The sequence below is a fragment of the Anguilla anguilla genome, chromosome 2 (genome assembly GCF_013347855.1).
Source record: "Anguilla anguilla isolate fAngAng1 chromosome 2, fAngAng1.pri, whole genome shotgun sequence".
NCBI lineage: Eukaryota > Metazoa > Chordata > Actinopteri > Anguilliformes > Anguillidae > Anguilla > Anguilla anguilla.
Window position 1 is genome coordinate 38084786 of NC_049202.1, and position 20336 is coordinate 38105121.

At 43.3% G+C, this 20336-nt stretch overlaps 2 protein-coding genes across 5 annotated transcripts; both read right to left on the reverse strand.

Annotated features, from left to right (window-relative positions):
- Window positions 1–3121: 3121 nt before the first annotated feature.
- LOC118221734 (protein HEXIM1-like) lies at window positions 3122–5053 on the reverse strand. Its single transcript, XM_035407060.1, has one exon. It carries the CDS (start codon window positions 4711–4713, stop codon window positions 3556–3558), a length of 1158 nt encoding a protein of 385 aa, XP_035262951.1. The 5' UTR covers window positions 4714–5053; the 3' UTR covers window positions 3122–3555.
- Window positions 5054–8171: 3118 nt separating this feature from the next.
- acbd4 (acyl-CoA binding domain containing 4) lies at window positions 8172–19744 on the reverse strand. Of its 4 annotated transcripts, none has more exons than XM_035406928.1 (11): window positions 19690–19744; window positions 18690–18882; window positions 16133–16253; window positions 15582–15666; window positions 15192–15312; window positions 14299–14409; window positions 13992–14080; window positions 13523–13661; window positions 12814–13028; window positions 10140–10193; window positions 8172–9576 (listed from the first exon to the last, which is right to left on the reverse strand). In XM_035406928.1, the coding sequence occupies exons 2-11, from the start codon at window positions 18811–18813 to the stop codon at window positions 9448–9450; spliced, it is 1188 nt and encodes a 395-aa protein (XP_035262819.1). In that variant the 5' UTR covers window positions 18814–18882; window positions 19690–19744; the 3' UTR covers window positions 8172–9447. The 4 variants fall into 4 exon arrangements, with proteins under 4 accessions (XP_035262819.1, XP_035262818.1, XP_035262820.1 ...); XM_035406927.1 differs by having other exon boundaries at window positions 19490–19726; XM_035406929.1 differs by having other exon boundaries at window positions 13523–13640; window positions 19453–19726.
- Window positions 19745–20336: the final 592 nt, after the last annotated feature.

Genomic DNA, 20336 nt, shown 5'->3' on the forward strand with positions numbered 1-20336 from the left:
GACGTTCATCCACTGGTTTGAGATTCAAGGCAAAACAGATCAGCAAATCTGAAATCCTTTCTGTTGAGTAGTTTGTCAAACTTCAAGAAAGAGATTTGCTTTTGGCAGTCACCTGTAGTTCTTGGTTAAAGAGACCTTTCTGTAGAACATGGTATAGGCTAGTGACAAGCCATGCCACAATATACCCTGTTCCTGCCAAATGACTTAACTAAGCAATTGTGGGCTTTGTTAGCACTTGGATGGGTGGCCTTCTATGTTGTGGCTGGAAGTGGTGTTGGTGGGCCAGTAGGGGGTGAGCTTCCCTCTGGTCAAATAAAACCAAATTCTTCAGCACAATGGTGGGGACACTGCAATAGGAGATGTCTTTCATCTTTCGGCTGAGATGTTAAACCAAGGTCCTGACTTGCTGTGGTCAGTAAAGATCCCATGACACTCATCACAAAGAGTATGAGATTCCCTGGTGTCCTGGTTAAATTCCCAACCTGGGGCGTCATTTATAAAAATGTTCTTAGATTTATATTTGAACTTACTCTTAAGATCATTTCCAATGGTGTGCTTACGTTCGATTCATAAAAGATACTGAGCATAAAAAAACCTTGTTTAGGCAGGTTCTAAGAAGCCCATTTGTAACTTACACACCTGTCATCTATAAATATCAAATTAACTTAAAATTAACGGCACCTGAACGTGCCTTACAATCAGCGATTTCCCCTTATATAATGCTAGTACAAATGAGGGTTTAGTCAGGAATAACCATGGACCAAAAGAGAAAAGCAAACTTTTTGGAAGAAGACATCACGGCAATGGTAGAGGAGATTCAGGACAGGCAACACGTATTATTCGGTGGACTAAATAGTGGGTTGACAAACAAAGCCAAACAGGTAGCTTGGTAGTGTGCTGCTGCAGTGAACAAATTGCTCATAAAGCTAATGCAAAGTTCACCACAGGCTTGGACGCATATGCATCCCAAACTGCAATACCCCTACATAGCCAGCAGGAAAATCACTCATGTCAAGTCTAGACTTTGCGTAGAGATAAGATCATTTCCACGTCAAAGTAAGGTTTTATAAATAACTACTTATACGTGATTTTCTGCGTAAGTCATACTTAAGATCAAAATTGATCGTAAGTCAGTTTTATAAATGAGGCCCCTGGCTCTCAGCCTGCCATGTAATCATCCCCCTGTTAAATTGATTAAAATTATTCTCTCCCCATCCACCATAGCTGGTGCATTTTGAGCATGCTGGTGCAAAATGGCTGCTGTGCATCATTCGGGTGGGTGCTACACAGTTTTTCCCTTATCACTGTGAAGTGCTTTGAGTGTAAGGAAAATTGCTATATAAATGCAAATTGTTAACAAGTATTATTATTATTATTATTATTATAATGGAAATATTGCTGTAAAGTCACCTAAAATCCTGACTGACCACTGTCACTACATATTTCAACCTGGGATTAGGGCAGCTGATTTCAAACTGTAGTTGCTTGCCTGTTTTCACTTTAAATAAATGCATGGATGGGCCTGGAATATGCAGTTTTTGTTGACTGTTGTCCTTTACTGATGAATCCTTTCTTATACGCAGTGGTCAAAACATCAAGTTTGTCACCTCGACCTCCGACACTCCAGCCAGACGTTATCCACAGCAATTGTGTGTTTTTCAAAGTTCTCTTGTAGACATGCTTACCATGAGTGTAGGCAACCAGACCTTTCCAGCATCTTTATTCATGCACATGTCTGTGTGGAAAGTTATTCAATGGTGAGCCACATCTGTGTGGTAGACTCCACTTTGCATATACACCCTGTGTCCCTTACCCAGGTTGTTTTCCCCACTATAACTCCACTCTAAAAAAAATCCTGTTAAATTAAAAACAGAGGAGTGATTATGTACACATTTATTAACATTTACTCATACTGTTAAAAACAGTATGCAAAACTCCATGAAATGAGTGCAAAGAAATAGTGGTTACAATATGGCTGTCTGTAAAGGTAATCTGTACAATCCTCACATAACTGTATTTTGTCTACGTTCAGCATTTATTTTATTTCCCCAGCTTTAACAGACATTCAGTGGCTTTTTACATTTTCAGTGGGCCACTGCCATTAAGATTCACAATGAGTGTTTTCACTGCAACATAATCTGCAACTCCTATTCGTTATAAATGTGTCAATGATGCGTTGTCCACATTAATGCATATTTTCTCAGTGTGTGAATCGTTTTCTGCGGCTTTGGGAAATTCCTTGTTTTGAAAATGGCTTTACATTTCACCCAGTATCTTATAAATTATGATAGTGCCATATCTAAATTGATGCATTTGTTCACAAATTATGAAGAAAGTCTTGTGCTTTTTAACTCTCTTCAAAAATATTTCAGCTGCACGTATTCCGCAGTCTTAGTCATACCCCCTCTCAAATAGAGAATTAAATGTTCGCAATGCAAAAGTGCTCCCAGTTTCAATAGTGATATGGATGCTGTAAACATTTAATACATTAAGTACATTCCCGTGCCATTTCAGTTAACAGATACATGACTTAGTCTGCTAAAACTGACTGCCTGCGTCTTACAGAAGACTTACATCCCGTGTGTGTGTGTGTGTGTGTGTGTATAAAATGTATGTGTGCATTTTTGTTCTTAAAAATATTTCTGTACACTGACATGCTGGTCATAACAGGCTGTGTAGTTATGAACTGCATGTGGCTAAAGACACAATGGGGCAAAAATGAGTCAAGCATAAACCACACCCCTGCACTGTTTGAGCATCTCCATTTTACTTCTGACAGAGGCTGAAATGCTGTAACAGTTATTTAGCTGCAAAGTTTAACTACAAATGAGAGTATGCTTCTTGGGGCCAGAGTCCATTTCCAGGGAAACAAGGAAACTACTGGAAATACATTTCTGAATCTGAAGATTGTGTCCCATTAAACACATCACAGCCTTCTTGTTACATCTGTATTGTGCAGTGAGTTTTAAACTTTTGTTATGCATTCAAAATGTAACCATGGAAACATGGTTTTTCATTTCTATAGCTACATGTAGGTTATCATTTAACTAACCAGACTGCCATGCCGTCTAGCAACACTTACACTGATGACATTTTCAAAATAAAGACGCGCTCACAATAATCAATTTCATATATTTATATATTTACACATTCAGTAAGAACATACAGTTTTTCCAAAAGCTGACATACTGGGCTTTGCCCAAGAAGAATTAGATCCAACTTCGGTCAAACCTAGCCTGGTGGTCATTTGCTTTCGCGCTGAATAGTTTTAACATGTGGCATGAAAGAGGGACACGATAAAAACAAAACAAAACGATCCCCGTTTTTAAGTTCATTAATCAATGGAATTTATTATACAGGTGATTGTATTCTAGCTATGTTCTTAACAGAAAATGTAAAGTCTCAACGATACACAAATGAGAGATTAATAAACATTGTAGCGGAACAGGGGAACGTCCAATGAGTTGTCAAACCAATTAAGATAAAACAGAAGTCACATAAGGAAAAAAAAAACTTACATTGCCAGCTCCTGAATGAAAAATTACTGAGTGTCTTTTATTCACTCTCCCGTTGTGTCTGTCCATATGAACTGCCCACGTTAGAGACGGTCTGCCCCCGTTCTCTGTACAACTGGTTCTGCAGACGGAGCTCGCTGTTCTGCGCTCTCAGTCTTTCAAGTTCAACCTCCAGCTCTCTGAGACGCGATGCGTCAGGCTGAGCTACCGGGCTTTCCGCGCTGGTGTCTGGGCATCTCCCGATACAGCGGAGCCGGTTGTTCTCCTCCTCTAAGCGCGACATGCACTTTTCTAACTCCAGGTATTCCCGCACCAACTCTGCCTTGGTCATGTTCTGAAGGCTTTCGACATGATACTTCTCGTAGGTCTCAGAGAAGTCCCTCTGAAGAAACTCCCCGCCGGCGTTCCCTGGTCGCCCCATGCCGTCACTACCACCACCGCTGCCATCCTCTTCCTCCTCGGGCTCGAAATAGTCCTCTTCACTGGCAGTATCTTCCGAGCGGCAAGCACCCATGATTCGCCTGCCCCCAAGCTCGGTGTTTAAGTCCGGTTCCTCGCGGTCATGCTCTTCCATTAGGAACTGCGTGGTATTGTACGGGGCTACGGGCAGTCCCTTTGCAAACATCTCAGCTCGCATGCGGGATGCCCGTGCAGTCTCACGCTCGTCAAGGGCCTTCTTCTCCTCCCATGACAATTTGAAATAGGGCTTCCAACGCCTCTTCTTCTTAGATGGTCGTCGGCGGTGTTTCTTCTTGCCTAGACGTGTATCAGACGAAGGCTGGATCTTACCGCCCGGGCAACCCGAGTTCAGTCTCTTAATGTGGCTGCCACTCTCGCCCTGCACCTGACTCAGGGTCTCTTCTCTCGGTCGGTCTCCACTGTTACCGTGAGCGACAAGCCCGTCCTCCCCTGCTCCATCTCCAGCGGGCTCCTGACACGGCTGAGCTGCTGCCGGACACATGGGGTGTGCGTCTCGAGCCACAAGTCCAGGACACACCTCCAGCTGCTCTCCTTGCATTTGCTTCATAGTGACAGCGTTGCCGTCTGCTTGCTGACCATCTCTGCATCGCCCCCTATCGTCACGCTCCGTTTCCCCATTCTCATTGGTTGGAGGATGCTCCAAAACTGAAGAGCTCCCACCTGAAGTGGTATGAGAAGTTTTCGTATGATGGGTCTTCTCATCGCCTGGTTCTGACATCTTGGTAAATGTCAACGTCGGGCAAGTTCCTCCACCTTCCTATAAGTAAACTAACTTGGCTACCTCAAAATTGAAGTCACTGTGCAGTTTAAGATAATAAAAGTCCTTTAAAGACGACTTCAAGCTTTCCAAAGTTTGATTTTATGTTTCGAATAAGCTGCATTAGGTAATTCAGCATAACAATAAAAGCGGTTTGTCTGCTCTTACCTCTCAGATATAACTAAGTCAGCTTCTATGACTACAGTTAACCCTTTCGCTGCCGTCAGAAATAGGCTTACTCCCACTACTCCAGATGTACCTCTCCCTCCACATTAACAACCAGTGTACTACTACTCTTAAGAGGAAGGGGGCCTTGTTTATATATCCGCTCCGCTACTCTCAGTGCGCATGCGAACACTCATAAACCTAACAGCCCAATGGGAGTTGTAGTTTAAAAGATAACAATTTGTATGAAGATGCCGTTTACAAAACTACACAGTCCACAGTTACGGACTTTTTCGCCGATATGTAAGCCAATCGTTTTCCACCGTTTTGAGCCCAACAAGACCCGCCTTATTCATACTATCATTGGCTAAAATCGTGCCTGCGCTGTTGCTACGCTTAACTTGTTTTCTAATTGGTTTTTTGGACAATCAATCATGAATCCTGTTTTCCTGAGAGGAAAGCAGTCCCGGTTAGCCTTTTAGGCACTACCACTTCCAGAAAAGGGTGACTACGTTAAATCGTAATCACAGGACATACGTATAAAAGAGAAAACACTGTTTTATGTAAGAAAATAAATATACAGGTGGTATATGTACGTTACACCGAGATATGTTAATTGCAGTACTGGAGACGATGCATTTTCTGTATCTGCAAGAAAATTTACACAAGCCTCCCTTCCCAGACGAATTACAAGCCCCGTAGAACATAAACTAGTTCTTTATATTCACTAACCCCCAGAGTTAGCTAAACATTCGTCATAACATGCAGGCTATATTGATCGGCTATTTAAAATGACAATAAGGAATGGTATGCTAAACGTTATTTTTGCGAACTTCTGGACATAAACCGTATGGATGCCTGTGCGGAGCGGTACTACGTTGTGTGCCCCTCTGCTCAAAGGAAGCGTAAGGAGACGGGAGATATTGACGAAACGTAAACAAATGTGTCAATAGAGGAAAGTGGTGTTGCCATTTTTACAATCAAATTCAACAAATATGCTCATAACCCCAATCCATGTCACCGTAAAATTGACAGCCTGGTTTGTTTCATGGTGTGCTAAGTAAACTGTAAAACTTGACACGCTGTACCGAGCTAGAATAAACCAATGTAGCTCGTCCATTTGGTAGGATAGGAAAACATTCGAGCAGAGATTCAATTCCTCCATTAAATAGGTAGAACGTTTTGCTACGGATGCACCGTTAGTTAACAGTTGTTAACTCACTGAATGTTGGCGAAGTGCATTAAATTGTTATTTAGGAAGGTATATTGCTATCATGGATTTATGGAACAAACCCATGGGTAGTAATAGAATGTGGAACGTGGCCAGGAGTTGGCTTGAATACGAATATCTAGTCTAGCTAAATGCTAGCTAGTTAGCTAACGTTCGTGGTAGCTTAGACTAGTAACTTTACTTAGCTAGTATTACGTAAGAAACGTGCATTTGATGCTGAAAGAAATCTGCATTTCAACACTTTGTAACATAAACACAAAATGTTTTTCTTAATTCCACTAGAACTCATTAAGTGAATGCGTCTCAGTCTGAGCGAGTGCCTATTTTCCTGGCAAGCTATCTCGTAACGTTACCCGTTATGTTAGAACGCGTAGGCTACGAGGTAGCTAGTTAACTATCGTTACTGTTGACTGAGAACGTTGCATGATGAGTTCACAAAACAGTTGCGTGTATTTTTACACGTCGTCATGTCGACTAGCTAATGACCCACTAGACAGCTTGTCTGCATATGTCGTAATTCAGACAGTCCTATATTGGACTTTTAGGTAGCTAAACGTTAGCCGCCTTAATAACAGCACGCTAGCAACAACTGTCCCAAGACATGTCTGGGCAACTAAAACCAATAAATTTGCTAGTATAGCAAGTTGGCTGTTTCATGAATGTTTAATGCAAAATAATCAGCTTGCATATTGATTAGCTTGCTAGCTTGTTTTGCAGATGAACTGCCAATCGTTAGCTAGCACGCTAGTTTTACTGTTTGGGAGCATTTAAAAGGTAATTTAGGTATGCACTACAAAACACAAATCACTTCATCTTGTGGGAGTAATTCCTGACCGATGTGATACTAACCAACTGCCCGGCTATCTGGCTAGTCATCTGGTCGTCTACCACGTGCCATGTCTTAGCGAATTAGAGCCGTGAAGCGTTGAGTGTTCGTTGAACTGACTGAAGTGGGGACGCCCCAAAAATTGTCCTTGCCAGTTCACAGGACTAGTTGGCGGTAAGCAAATGATGTGCAACACAACATCAACAGGATGAGGATACTGGCTACCAGGATTGTCCCACAGAGTTGTCCAGGTCTTACAGTGTATTTGCGCCATCATAAAATAATCTAGTCATGTAAATACAACCAAGTGTTATTTTAGCACTGTTGTATCCTGTCAAGGTTTCCTTTCTTTCTGGCTGCAATTTAAATGACATTTGGTCATCTGTGGTTCTGTATGTCAGTTCCTAGTTGAAATGTCTCAAAACACAGCCACAGGTCCCTAAAGAAGAAATGGAAATCACCGAACAAGCAGAATGCAAAGGAAGGGAGCGATCATTATGGATAATGCCATTTTCAATTATTCCACTGCTGTGACCAGACAAAGTTGAAATGTAGACTAATAAAAAAAAAAACATTGCACCTGAGCCCTTATATCACAGAAGCTAGCTTTCATATAAATTTTATTATTCATCAGATAGTTTCCACAACCCTGGTTTTCACTGCCAGTAAATAGGTGACTGTTAATTGATGATTCAAAGCAACCTAAATGAACATGCCTGTAGCGTCTCCCTTTGAGACAAATTCAAAAAACAAAAATTGTTCAGGTTCTTTTCTAGTTACTTGAATGACACAGTATATTGGAATGTATGAGCAGTAGACTAAAACTTCTTGACATTAGGACCTGCTACCCTTGCAGTGCCAAAGATGTGATTCATTTTTATAGTACTATTTTTCAAATCTGTATAGTTCCTTTTACATCCATGCAGAGCATTTATTCATCTGTGGAGAGTCAAATACTGCTTGTCAACCTATGGCTTGAGTACGGATGGATGTTTGTTTGCTGTGGAAATAGGATATTGAGGACCCCGGGGTCTGTCCAACACACCATAGTGGGCCACAGATTCTCCAAGTCCCACCCTCCCATTCAGGACCAGCATTTTACCCAATGTAATCTCAAATTTAATCACACATGTCATAGCTATTGCCAGAGAGGTCTGCACGTGTTTGAAGTTGATACCTGAGAAAACACAAGCCAGACAAGGACACAATTTGTATTTAATAATTGTAAACATTATTGTACAATCAATGACATTTTCCTGCTAAATCTCAACCTGTTAATCCTTTACTTTACATGCTTCACATGGAGTAGGCACCAGTTATTTGAAAACCAGAATTCAGACTGTTAGAGACCTCAGTCCACATCTGTCAAGCTATCCAATTGAAGTTACTGTGTCACTTAATTGCAATGCATATATTGTTAATTACAGTGCAGTGGTATAGGTCATTGAGAATTACTTTCTGAATGGACTTCTCTGAATTCTGGTTATCATGCTTAGGCATTACATTTAGAGTTGAATAATAGTTTTGGAAAAATGAGCTTTTGTTCTCCCTCGGTAGAGGAAGAGAGCATTGTTTAAAACATATCACTGATACCGCTACCCATATCGCTTGTTTTTTTCTCCTCCAATTGTTATTATTTAGAATTATACGCTTGTTCACAAGAATCAGTGTGTATAAGGTGTGGGGGTGAAACTGTACTTTATTACAGCCCAACACATGGAACATGGTCATTTGAGGCCTATTCATTTTCATGCTTGCAGAAAGCGGAGAGATGCTGCACGTCTGCTTTCCACAGTTTGTGCGCTAGATAAACTGTTTCGTTTTGCATCATTTCCATTCCTCTTCCGATATAGCAGGCCGAGACCCAGAAGGTGACAGGGTGTGAAAATCTATCCACACCCAAGAGGGGGAAAATGCTGACTTTGATATCAGGAGGCCAGCAGAGAAGTCACATGCTGCGACAAAGGCGTTATGTTGGACAGGCAGTCATTTTCCAAACGTTTCCTTCATATGCCGAGTCACCAACGATTCCCCCCTCCGAAGACAATGATCTGCGTACCATGAACCGAATACGCCCTCTGCCATTAAGAGGAATTTCCTTAGTTTTCAAAATCCAAATCTCTGCAAATCTTTTAATCTACGGGATAATAAATAGATACTCCGTAACGAACATGTTCACTGTTGTAGTGCGCACGTCACTACATCGCTAGTTAACATAAAACTTAAAACATTCAATGACAGTACATTATTGCATAAAAAAACAAAAAAATTATGTTTTGTATTGTGCATTTTAGTTCCTGTGAGGTGTCACACAACGAAACAGTGGTTCACGTAACAGAGCGTTGGCCTAGACCAAAAGGGTTTACAGAGACTTAGCCCCATGATGGCAGGGTGTACCCGGTCCACCGCACTTGGTTTGGTGACTGGAAAATGGCAGTTTCTCTTTCTTTCCCTCTTGGAGGGGGGAACCTTTCTACGCGGCGAAGCGGGGCTTCTTTTGCGCGCGGCGCAGAAGGAACACCAGCCCCTGGGCGACGAAGGGCCAGAGCAGCAGGAGCAGCATCGTGCGTCCGGACACGTCGAACGGCCACCACTGGCTCTCCTGCGGAAACACGCCGTGTGTCACCAACACATACAGGATGAAGCAGGCGATGATGCCGCATTCTGTCCACATAAAGAATTAGCGTCATATTGACCCCAGTGCCCTTTGCTTGCCTTTCGCTTCACACATGGTGGGCTCCACTCACAGAAAGCATACAGCCAAAAAGCAAACAATAGCAGTGCCAAGTCTGTCTGGCATGGGTTGGCGTGGTTTAACAGACTGCGCTGACAGAAACCACGGGTGAACAGCTGTTGCTGCCGCCTTCTCTCCGCACTCACACACACACACACACACACACGCACACGCACACTCTCTCTCCGCTGCTATCTCTGGTACCATGTGCTGCAGCACCAAACTGGACTCTGACTACAGGGGAAAGGGCCGGAGCTCTTGTTTGAAACGCAGCCAGAGAACTGCACCCCACAAAGCAAGACAGACAGCACTTGTTTTCCCCAATAAGGAGCCGCTGGCATAAAAAAAAAAAAAAGAGTAGTAGTGGCTCATGGCCATGTGTAGAAGGGCTCACACGCTCGCACTCACGCCGAAACGCACACACGTCTTACCTCCGGCGAGGGAGCAGGGAACTGAACGGCGGACCTCCACTCAGCATTCTGAGCCTGAAACACAAGAGCAGCACGAGGAGAGGAAGCTGAGTTTATGCTTACCGCACTTAAATACAGCCAAAAGCCAAGCACCCGTGACACGACACGTATTCCCTATTAGCATAACAAATCATCAAGATGGAAACTTCTAGAAGAAATAATAATAATTTAACAATACTCTATAGACTCCTTACAACAGCTGACACAACTATATCCTACCCAATTAAATAATGGCAAAGAAATCTTGCTGTATGCATTAGAGAAGTTCAGGGCTAAAATCCACCAAAAAGTATTATCGGTCATTCAGAAGACAAAGAGGCAACTGATTTCAGTGTAAAATAAATCATAAAGCACATGTCACCCTGCAAAAAAAAAATGTTTTAAACGGGATTTGAAAACTCCTGACGTGTTTGCATTGCACACTAAACACCCCCGACGCTTTGGCTGTGTCAAACACTTTCTGGCAGGAAACAGTCAGCAGAATCTCCCTCTTGCTCTGCCGCATCTTCATCTCTTTTGTTTACTCTGAGACCTGGCACACTTGACCGCTCCATTAAAAACACCAGAGCCGTGCTCACCGCTCTTACTGTCACCCAGAAAACTCTACTTCCCAAGTGACGAAGCAAGAAAAAAAACTAACAAAGTAACCAATGCAATTTGGAAATCCTTCATCATCGCACTTTATCTGTTCTAACACGCGAGCACACAGGCACACGCGCTTGCACGCACACACAATTCATCCTAATACAAATACATTGATTTTCTTTTTTAAAATCTCATCTTCTGTCATTGTTTCCTTTGTCTCTACTACCTATTCATCATTTGGACTTGCTTTATATCCTGGGTTATGCTCTTTATTCGTCTGTCGTCCTGTTCAGCCTGCTGATGTGTGCTGTCCGTCTGTCTTATCGGTCTGAACACCCTGTCAGTCTGTATAGGTGTCTGTCTATATCTATCCATCTGCCCATCTATCTGATCTGAAAACGGTTTATCAGAGATTTATCAAAAAACAAAAGAGAATAAACATACACATACTCTTGGCCTAAGAGTCAAAATGTCACATTAAAATATCCAAAATGAAAACTCCTGCACTTAAACTAAAGTGATATTTTTATGTCTGTTAAAGTTTTGACCTGTAGGACCTTGTTAGAATCAGAATGCTGTGCTTCACAACTTACAATCACTACACCGCTACATAAAAGGCTGGGGGAAACCTGTATGGCAGTGTGTGGAGCTACAGAGAGGGCTGTTTAAGTTGGTGTAGAAAAGGGACGGTCAAAGTCGTGGTCAAAGCCGAGTCATGGTCGAGGTGGTAGAAGACACATGGAGTTATCAAACAAAAAAGAAACAGTGGCTGACCGTGTTGTCAACTGTGGTCTCCCCACAGCTGCAGCTGGGAGGATCAATCAACCAGAGTTAGGCTGGGCAACTATGGCCTCCACAGTAACAAGACCAGGTGAAAACCTAGTATATGGCTGGACCTGACACAAGTGATCCGGCCGACCAATGGTGTAATTTCATCAGTCAGTCAGTCACAGACATTCGCGTTTGTAGGGCTGGCCCTGCTGTTACGGTCCAGGCAAAAATGTTTCAGACAACAAACCAGAGTATATAATAATATTACATTTCACACTGTAATTACAGTGCAATATTGTTGATATTGTTGACTGTTAGAACAGGCAACAGAAACACAATAATTTGTTGTGTTGATGCGATATATCTTTGTTCTAATTCTTATCTGTACTGTACTTCTGAAGTGTAAAGAGACTAGCGTGTGGAGGGTGTGGCTGCATTCTCTCTGCTAAACAGGAGAGGGCAGTAGCGGACATGTTGAAGAAAACAAATCGTATTCCCTTGAAGGAATTCAACAACAGAATGTAGCTGATTAAGATATCTTCCCCCTGAATCAATTCAATAAGCCAAACAACAATTTGGCACATTCTGAAATGGGACCAAGACCAAGTATAACCACAAGAATATTTACTCTGTATCTTTTCAAAGGAAGGAGGATAGGGTGAAGGCCTTGATGTGCACACGCCCAGGTATGTGTACTGCAATTTTGGCATACTAATATCCTGGTACAGTACTGATGTGGAAAAATGGTGTACATTAGCATGCATGTTCAGTGTTTGAGTGAAACGTGTGAGCTGCGTGGTGCAGATTGGGCAGTACGCTGCAGATTGCAGGCCTACTTCTGCATCTTCTTCTGCTGTATCGGAGAATGAGCACAATGTTGATGAAGTTTTAAAGCGACAGATCACTTTTTGTGTTTTAAAAAATATCTTATTTCAGTTTTAGTTAATGTTTTTGATCTTTTAGTACCAAACTGTGTTTTTAGTTTGACATATTCAGAGAAGTTTCTGACAGTCTGCTAACTTTATGATGGCCGGTATAGAGAATTTGAGAGTCTGTGGTCTTTAGTAACAAAATACCCTCGTAATACCTTCAAAACATTACGTACAGCCTTTGGAAACATAAATTAGCTGTAAACTTGTATGATGTATCATTTTGTCTGAGAGTTATTTTTATTTTGCATTCAATATGTGAATACGCACCCAAAACGAGCAGTGTAGCACTGTATTTATGCGAAGAGTGGACCGTAGCCGTAGAGGCGAAGCGTGCGTTGGGTGCTCACCTGCGCAGCCGCAAGCCTCTCCACGGCCTCCAGCCGCTCCATCACGCTGTGCATGTCCTCGCGCAGCCGACGCAGCGCCGACACGATCTGCTGCTGCAGCTGCAGCTGCGCGTCCTGCGCCCGCTCGGCTCCGCCTCCTCCCTCCCAGCCGTCTCCGCCCCCGGGCCCCGGGGCCCCGCCCCCCGGGTGCCGGGCGCCGCCCCGCGGCTCGCCGCCTGATGCAGAGCCACACGTGAGCTTAGCTTAGCGTGCAACCCGCACGCGCTAACTGCTCTATGAACGATCGATACCTGACTTCACGTAGCCAGTAGGCAATCAATCACAATACATTTGGTGCCTGACTCCAATCTTTTAAAAAAGAACAGTAATACATAGACATTTACGTCATGAACTTATACTCTTTCTTCATTACTGAGCCACGAAAGCTACAAAAGATCTCTGGTATAACAAGGACCTTGAGAAGTTGTAACTTCTGGGGTCATACCCCCGTCAGTTAAATGGTTAGCCTATAACACTGAGGTTTGTTTCTCAGAAATTCTGCTGTACACGGTAAACATGTTTATAAATGATAAATTTTTTTACAATCTTCTTTTCTGACTTCGTCATAAATCACTGACCAAATCAATGACCAAAGTTTCCATTAATAAAACAAATTTTTAATGCTTTGATGTCTGGGCTGTGAGGACTGAGGAGTTAAAGATTAGCTCACGTGTCTCCTCCCTCCGATGCCCCTGCCGCATCTCCCTGCCTGAGCCTCTCCCTCTCATTGGTGGAGGTCTTCCTTCTCCCGCCCCTTCTCCGCCTTGCCCAGCTCCCACCTGCGTCACCTTGGATACAGGGGTGCGGTCCTGTACAGGGTTATAATTGGAGGGCACCAAGTGCAGAAGCTCACTGTGAATACTACCTGCCTAAACACAAGCGCACACACACACACGTGCACGCACGCACGCACACACACACACACACAATACACACCCTCACACACACACACACACACACACAAGGAAGTACAGGGCCAAGGAGGCAGTGAGTAGTAACAACTCTTGCCAAAACCAATATAGCCTTCTAGTAATGCCTTAGAATGCCTTTAAGAGATTACTTAGTGTTAGCTAACTTACGGAAAGAAAGATTACGGTTTTTCTGTGTTTATCCACGACTACTAAACACTGGGTTAGTACCTTATTTTGGTCCAGCTGCTCCAGCGAATCACAGAAGACCTCACTCTCTGAGTCACTTGTCAGTATTAAGCCATCAGGCAAAGTAGTGCCTGAAGAGAGAAAGGAGTTAGTCACCATAGGTTGCTCTGACACACCCCACAGTAACGTGAATGTACATGCACCGTGGCAAGAGCAACGGTATTAACAGTAAAGAACCATTTAAATATCTACACAGCAGGCTTGCACACACCCCCCACCTCCACATACTATTACATTCAATCAGACGTATGCTATTCAGATTTGGATGCAGGTGCGAGTTTGTTCTCACTGTGACAGTCACTGGACTTCCTCTGACACGCTTCCTGCCTCGTGGAAGGCTCCTCTGTCATCTCAGTCTGGGCCTCTGTTGGGCTGGCTGTCTGCTCACTCCCCTCCAGTTCTACAGAGAAACATACAAACCACACATCACATTACATTACATTACAGGCATTTAGCAGACGCTCTTATCCAGAGCGACTTACATTGTATCAGCTGGATATATATACTGGAGCCTTGCTCAAGGGTACAACGGCAGTGTCCTACCGGGGAATCGAACCTGCGACCTTTAGGTTACAAGACCAACTCCTTAGCCATTATACTACACTGCCGCCGTATGCCCACGCCCACAACATACACATTATTTAAAATAGCGGTTTTAGTAATCACGATTCAACTTCACTCTAATTTTTGAATGTAATAAACTATTCCTCAACCGTACTATAGCAAGTATCCATATTAAAAATGCACGTTGATTTGTTTAAATAACACTATGGCTTATCTGAATGCCTTTCCTATTCCTTCGGATATCTTGCACTAAAAAAACTGAATGGATTTATCCACTTCTTCTCCTCCCACCGCATGAAACTGTAACATCAGAGCTTTTTTAACTGTTAATGATCACTTACTGCATACACTTAAAGCATGGTCTAACCATGGTCAATTCCCTGCATAAATTTCTGGGCTGTGTGGGCTGGGTCTTACTGTTCATAATTTGTGTGTACGTACCATTTCCTTAATGGAGGCAGGCAAAGTGAGGTCAAGTTCACTTATTCCAAAGACAGTTTGGAAAAACAGCCACTCCTCAGCAAGTAATGAACCAAAGCCCTTTCTGTGTTTTCCTGTTTTGTAGTTTTGCCGTAACTAAGGGGAAGCGCTTGGTTTTATCCCAGCCCTGCCACTCACCTGCCCTGAGATTCAGCAGCGCCTCTGGCGGCCTTGGCATGTCATGAATCACGAGGTAGAGAGGTTCGAAGTAGTGGAAGAGAGACGCCGTCTTCTCGTTCATTGGCATCGTGTCAATCACCTAGAAGGCGGGACAGGGCGGCTGCCGGTCAGTACAGCCACAATCGGAAACCAATCAGAGTGGGACAGCGCCAATCCGACTCCCAAACAGACACAGAGACCGAGTCCAGTTTTAAACCGCAGAGGAACACAGCCAGGCTTGACCCGCACCCAGCGCTGGGCAATGAGACATGGGTGTGCAGACCGTCCACCCCAGCGCTGTCCAATGAAACGCGGGCACTCAGACCACCCACCCCAGCGCTGGCCAATGAGACGGACGCTCTGCCGTACCTCCTGCGCCACCTTCTTCATCTCCTCCACATACGCCGTCATGGCCGCGCTGCTGCTCATCTCTCCCAGGTGACTCCAGGCGTCCCTGATGGTAACCAAAGACAGGCACGCTAGAGTAACTGGGCGGCAGTGTAGTATAATGGGTATGGAACTGGTCTTGTAACCTAAAGGTCACAGGTTCGATTCCCGGGTAGGACACTGCCGTTGTACCCTTGAGCAAGGTACTTAACCTACACTGCTTCAGTATATATCCAGCTGTATTTTTGGATGCAATGCAAATGCTGTGTAGAATGTTGTGTATGTCGCTCTGGATAAGACCGACATACACAACTGCCTGTAATGTAATAAGGGGGCGTTAGCAGGGCGCTGCTTTAAAAGAGCACGTGCGCTCAGTGAACCTACACTGCATAAATACAGGCTAATAAAATACTGCATAACACAAGGAGGGCTCATTGCTCCGCCTCATTACGAGAGAGCGAAGGGTAATGTCTTAACGATCGCACGTGCGGGGCGTCATTTCCAGCGCCCCTGCACCGGCGCGCGCCTCTCACCATTTGTAGCGGCCGACGGGGTCCCAGAAGCCCGGGCGGGAGGCCCTGCAGGGGCCGCAGACCGCCTGCTTGTAGAGCCCGTAGAAGCGCAGCATCACCTCATAGGAGGGTCTGTAGGCCCCTGGTGAGACAAACGCAGCACACAGCTCAGGGCACAGCACACCTGTTGTACACACGTTTACCGCTAAGTGAAAACCCGCGGCTGCAATACTCAACTGCATGCGGCAATCGCAGGTGGCATGTTAAAAGCCAAACCTAAACGGAAGCATCAAAACGCAAACTCGTTCCATTCCAAAAACCCAAATCCCAGGCTGAAAGCAAGGGATTGCAAGAATCCTGGACTTCTTCTGGCTACCCTACACATTAGTTCAGCTTAAAGGCACAGAGCCCACAGCCAAAGAATGTGTAATGGCAGCATTGCAAGCAATGCCAGTTCAGACCACAGATTAGCGACACGACCACGCCGTTTCAGAATGACGCAGAGAAGCGCTGCGGCAGTGTGAACTACCCGTCTCAGAACGGCTGATGCCGTCGCAGGCTATTCAGCCTGTCCAATCGCAGGTGGCGGGTTTCAGAACGTTGCAAAGGGTCACCAGCTGCGGCTCACCGCTTCCCTAATCTTTGGTCTGAACCGGGTTTCAGGAAGACAAGTTTCAGGCAAAGCGGCTAAAACGATACCTACGGCTAGTCTTCAACTGTAAAGAAATTAGCTGCTCAGTGTGAAACTCACATGCGACCGATGCTTATGAGTCAATCCTTCAAAACATCACGTCGGTCACTACTCGTGTTGTGGTGCTGACACTGAAGCATGAGGCAGAGGTCTGCTCGATGCCATGCTGTAAGCGCCAGCAGTAGAACTTCCAACATAGCACTGAGCGCTAGTGCTCGTGAAAACATTACATCATTTCAAAATACAAGCTGGCAATCGTACGCCTGCATTTCATGGAACTCACTGGGGTTTCTGATGCACATGCAATACATGAATATGAATGAATGGATGGATGACACAGACGCATGGGTTAAAATCAGCCATAAGGTGAGGTTACTTCTGGATGAGTCCACACATGCAAGTGTGTTCAAATGTGTCATTACCAATGTGAGACGCCAGACAATGAATGACAAAATAGAAACACAACAAAATGGATACGATGTGAAACACTGTAGTGGCTGCACAATGGTTTGGGTGCTCCTGTACCCTAAGAAGGGAAGGCCAAAGTCTGTCGTTATTTAACGGACCACGTGTTAAATCACTTCTTTCAATGTGGAAATTTCACCTTCCACAGAGTACGAGCAGTAACCAAATATTTTGAGGAGCGTGATGCTAATGTTATCCATATGCCGTGGCCTTCTCAGCCACCAGATCGGAACCCAATCTATCATTATGGGATGTCCCTGAATAACATCAGAAACATCACATTTCCCACCTCCATCAACTAAACGTGAGTTGATTTAATTTTCTTGTGAAAGAGTGGTGTCAGGCTCCTCATGCAGAATTCTATAAGATGGTAAACTCTATGCTACAGTATATACAGACAGCACTGGACAGCACACTGTTTCCCAACGTCCTATTAAATTAATTCAAATTGGAGTTTCCATTTTTGTTCACTACCTGAACATAGAAAATAATAATGCAAAGACACAGTTATATATTTTGAAAATTCTAACAGTCTAAAGTTTAATATATGCAACAGTTAGCATAATATCTATAATTGTGAGTAAAAATTCTTAAATTCCCCTCTAAAACTCTTTAACACGGAGGGAACCTCACCCCCTTTTCCCAGTAGCTAAAAAAAATAATAATCTGAAAAGGTTACCATTTGATTACCCGTTGGGTACATTTTAAAAGTCTTTGCAAGAAAATGTTCACAAATCAAGTGTATTTTTATTCACTGAAACATCCTTAGTTCATATCATAACACTCAGCCTTTGTCACCTGTGCAGGGGGCTTTATAGTGTGAGCAACACCAGTCTGTGAGAATGGGCACGCTAACAACATACCTTCCATCACGTTATGTATACCCTGGGCTTTTCCACTTTTTTAAGAAAAAAAGAAGTCTTAAAAAATATGACGTAGTCAATGTATAAATGCATACCCACTATGCGCCAAGGGCTATATACTGTACTTATTACAACCTCCTCTTACCATTTCTCCCAAAAAAAGTAGGGCGTTAGCAATACTGTCGTTTCTAAACTGTTTGGGGGGAAAATGCTCGTTGTACAATCTCTGCAAAATAATACAAACCACACAATAGTTAGCTATTTAAAAAATAAAAAAAGGCATCGGCGCATAATAGGACACGTGCTACCTCAGTGCAAACCAGATGGCGTTCACGACATGGAATATAACCACTGGTCCATTTCTGTTACAGGACTATTTCTTTGAAGTCCACAATAAAGCTTGACTTTCCAAATTACCTGTATACCCCTTCGTATTTACAGGCGATGAAGTGCAATTTTACGAGCATTCCATTTGAATGCGAAATTACAACGACATTCTTGTATGACCTCTTACCAAGATCTATTCATTCAAACCGGTTTTTAACTTGACATTGCTCACCGTTTTTTGGGAGATTCTGTATGACGTCAACTGCAGCTCGGAAGCGTCTGACACAGCTGTCTTCTGACTCTGCCATGGACAGAACTGGCACAGCTGCTCTGTCGGTACAACAGTCCCGTGGCATCCAGCCGGGACAGCAGGGAGAGCTGTCGCTCCACTTCCACACTCCAGGCCACACCGAGGACCCGTCAACCTGACTCGGAGAAAACGAAGCCGCAAACGCTTTGCTGAATACTGAGTTTCAAAAGTTCAAACTTTTCTTCCAAAATAGAATATGTGCCAGTTAATTAGCCTATGAAGATAAAAGAAGTCCCAAGCTTTGTCACATGAAATAACGTTACATTGTCGCATTAATTTCTGTTCAGTGCGTTTGAGAAGAAAATCTTTACGACCTCTCCTCCATTTTACCTGAGATTTCCCACTGTAAACTTGCTGGCAAGAACACAAGCTAGCCACAGACGTAATTAGCTAGCTAACTAGGCAGCAGAAAGATAGCCGACTAGCTAAATTACCAAGATACTTCACCTTGTCATCCAGTCAGTCAAATAATTACAGTAGTTACCTAGCTAGCTACAACTGTCCTTATTCTGTTGGTTGCTGTGTTGGTCAACTTAAATGTTAGTCATTTATTTATCGCGTGAACATATTTACCAAAGTTAATGGCGTAATATGTTGTGCAAGCATGCTTGTTAATAAGCGTATCAGTTAATACTAATTATGCATTTACCAATTTAGCTTATTTCAGCTACGTGACTGGTCTTACCTTCTTTCGGTCACCCAAATACTAGCTAGCTAGTTACCTGTCATGACAGAACTCTCGTAGGCGACATTATGATGTAGCTAAATGCGCTAGCTTAACAGCTAGCCAGTTGAAAAAGCCAAAAAAGATAGATTTAGACTGTGATCAATATTACTGAACTTAGTTGTATGCTCCTATAATACCATAGCTAATTAAAAACTTTATGTTTTTGCCAATGACAGTCGAGCTACTTGTATTCACCCCTTCGGAATTTCATGCAGAACTTGTTTCCGAAGCAAATCACGTGATAGCCTTGTTTGTCACTATTTAGGCGGGATTTCCAAGGTTCTTAATCCAATGGATGGACCATACTTCAACACTGAGGCACCAAATAGCCAATCAAATAGTGCTTGCAACCTGTAATACTCAGAGGGTTGCCAGCTGTGTTCGTAATCCCCGAACCAAAAGGAAATTAGAAGTGCATGAGAGCATCCATGAGATCGGTAATGAATTGTAGAATTATTTTAAAAATGTGGATATTTATATGACGAGATGCTGAAAGGAAACCTGTTTTGAAGGAAGGAAAGGAGGGGTGGAATATCAGGGTAAGCTTCAATTTCCCTTTGTGCGCACAGCATTTAATTATAGCTACATTCGTACGTTTTGTATATTTAATACTGTATATTTAATCTACCCCACAATCTCTGTGTATTTTATGGAAGAGGATTAGGGCCACATGTAAAAATCAGAATTCTGAGATTAAAGTCAGAATTCTGAGAATAAAGTCAGAATTCTCAGAATTTAAATCTCAGAACTTTAATCTCAGAATTCTGACTTTAAAGTCAGAACTCAAAAAAAAAAAAATCACATGTGACTCTAATCCTCTTCCGTAGTATTTTGTATATATT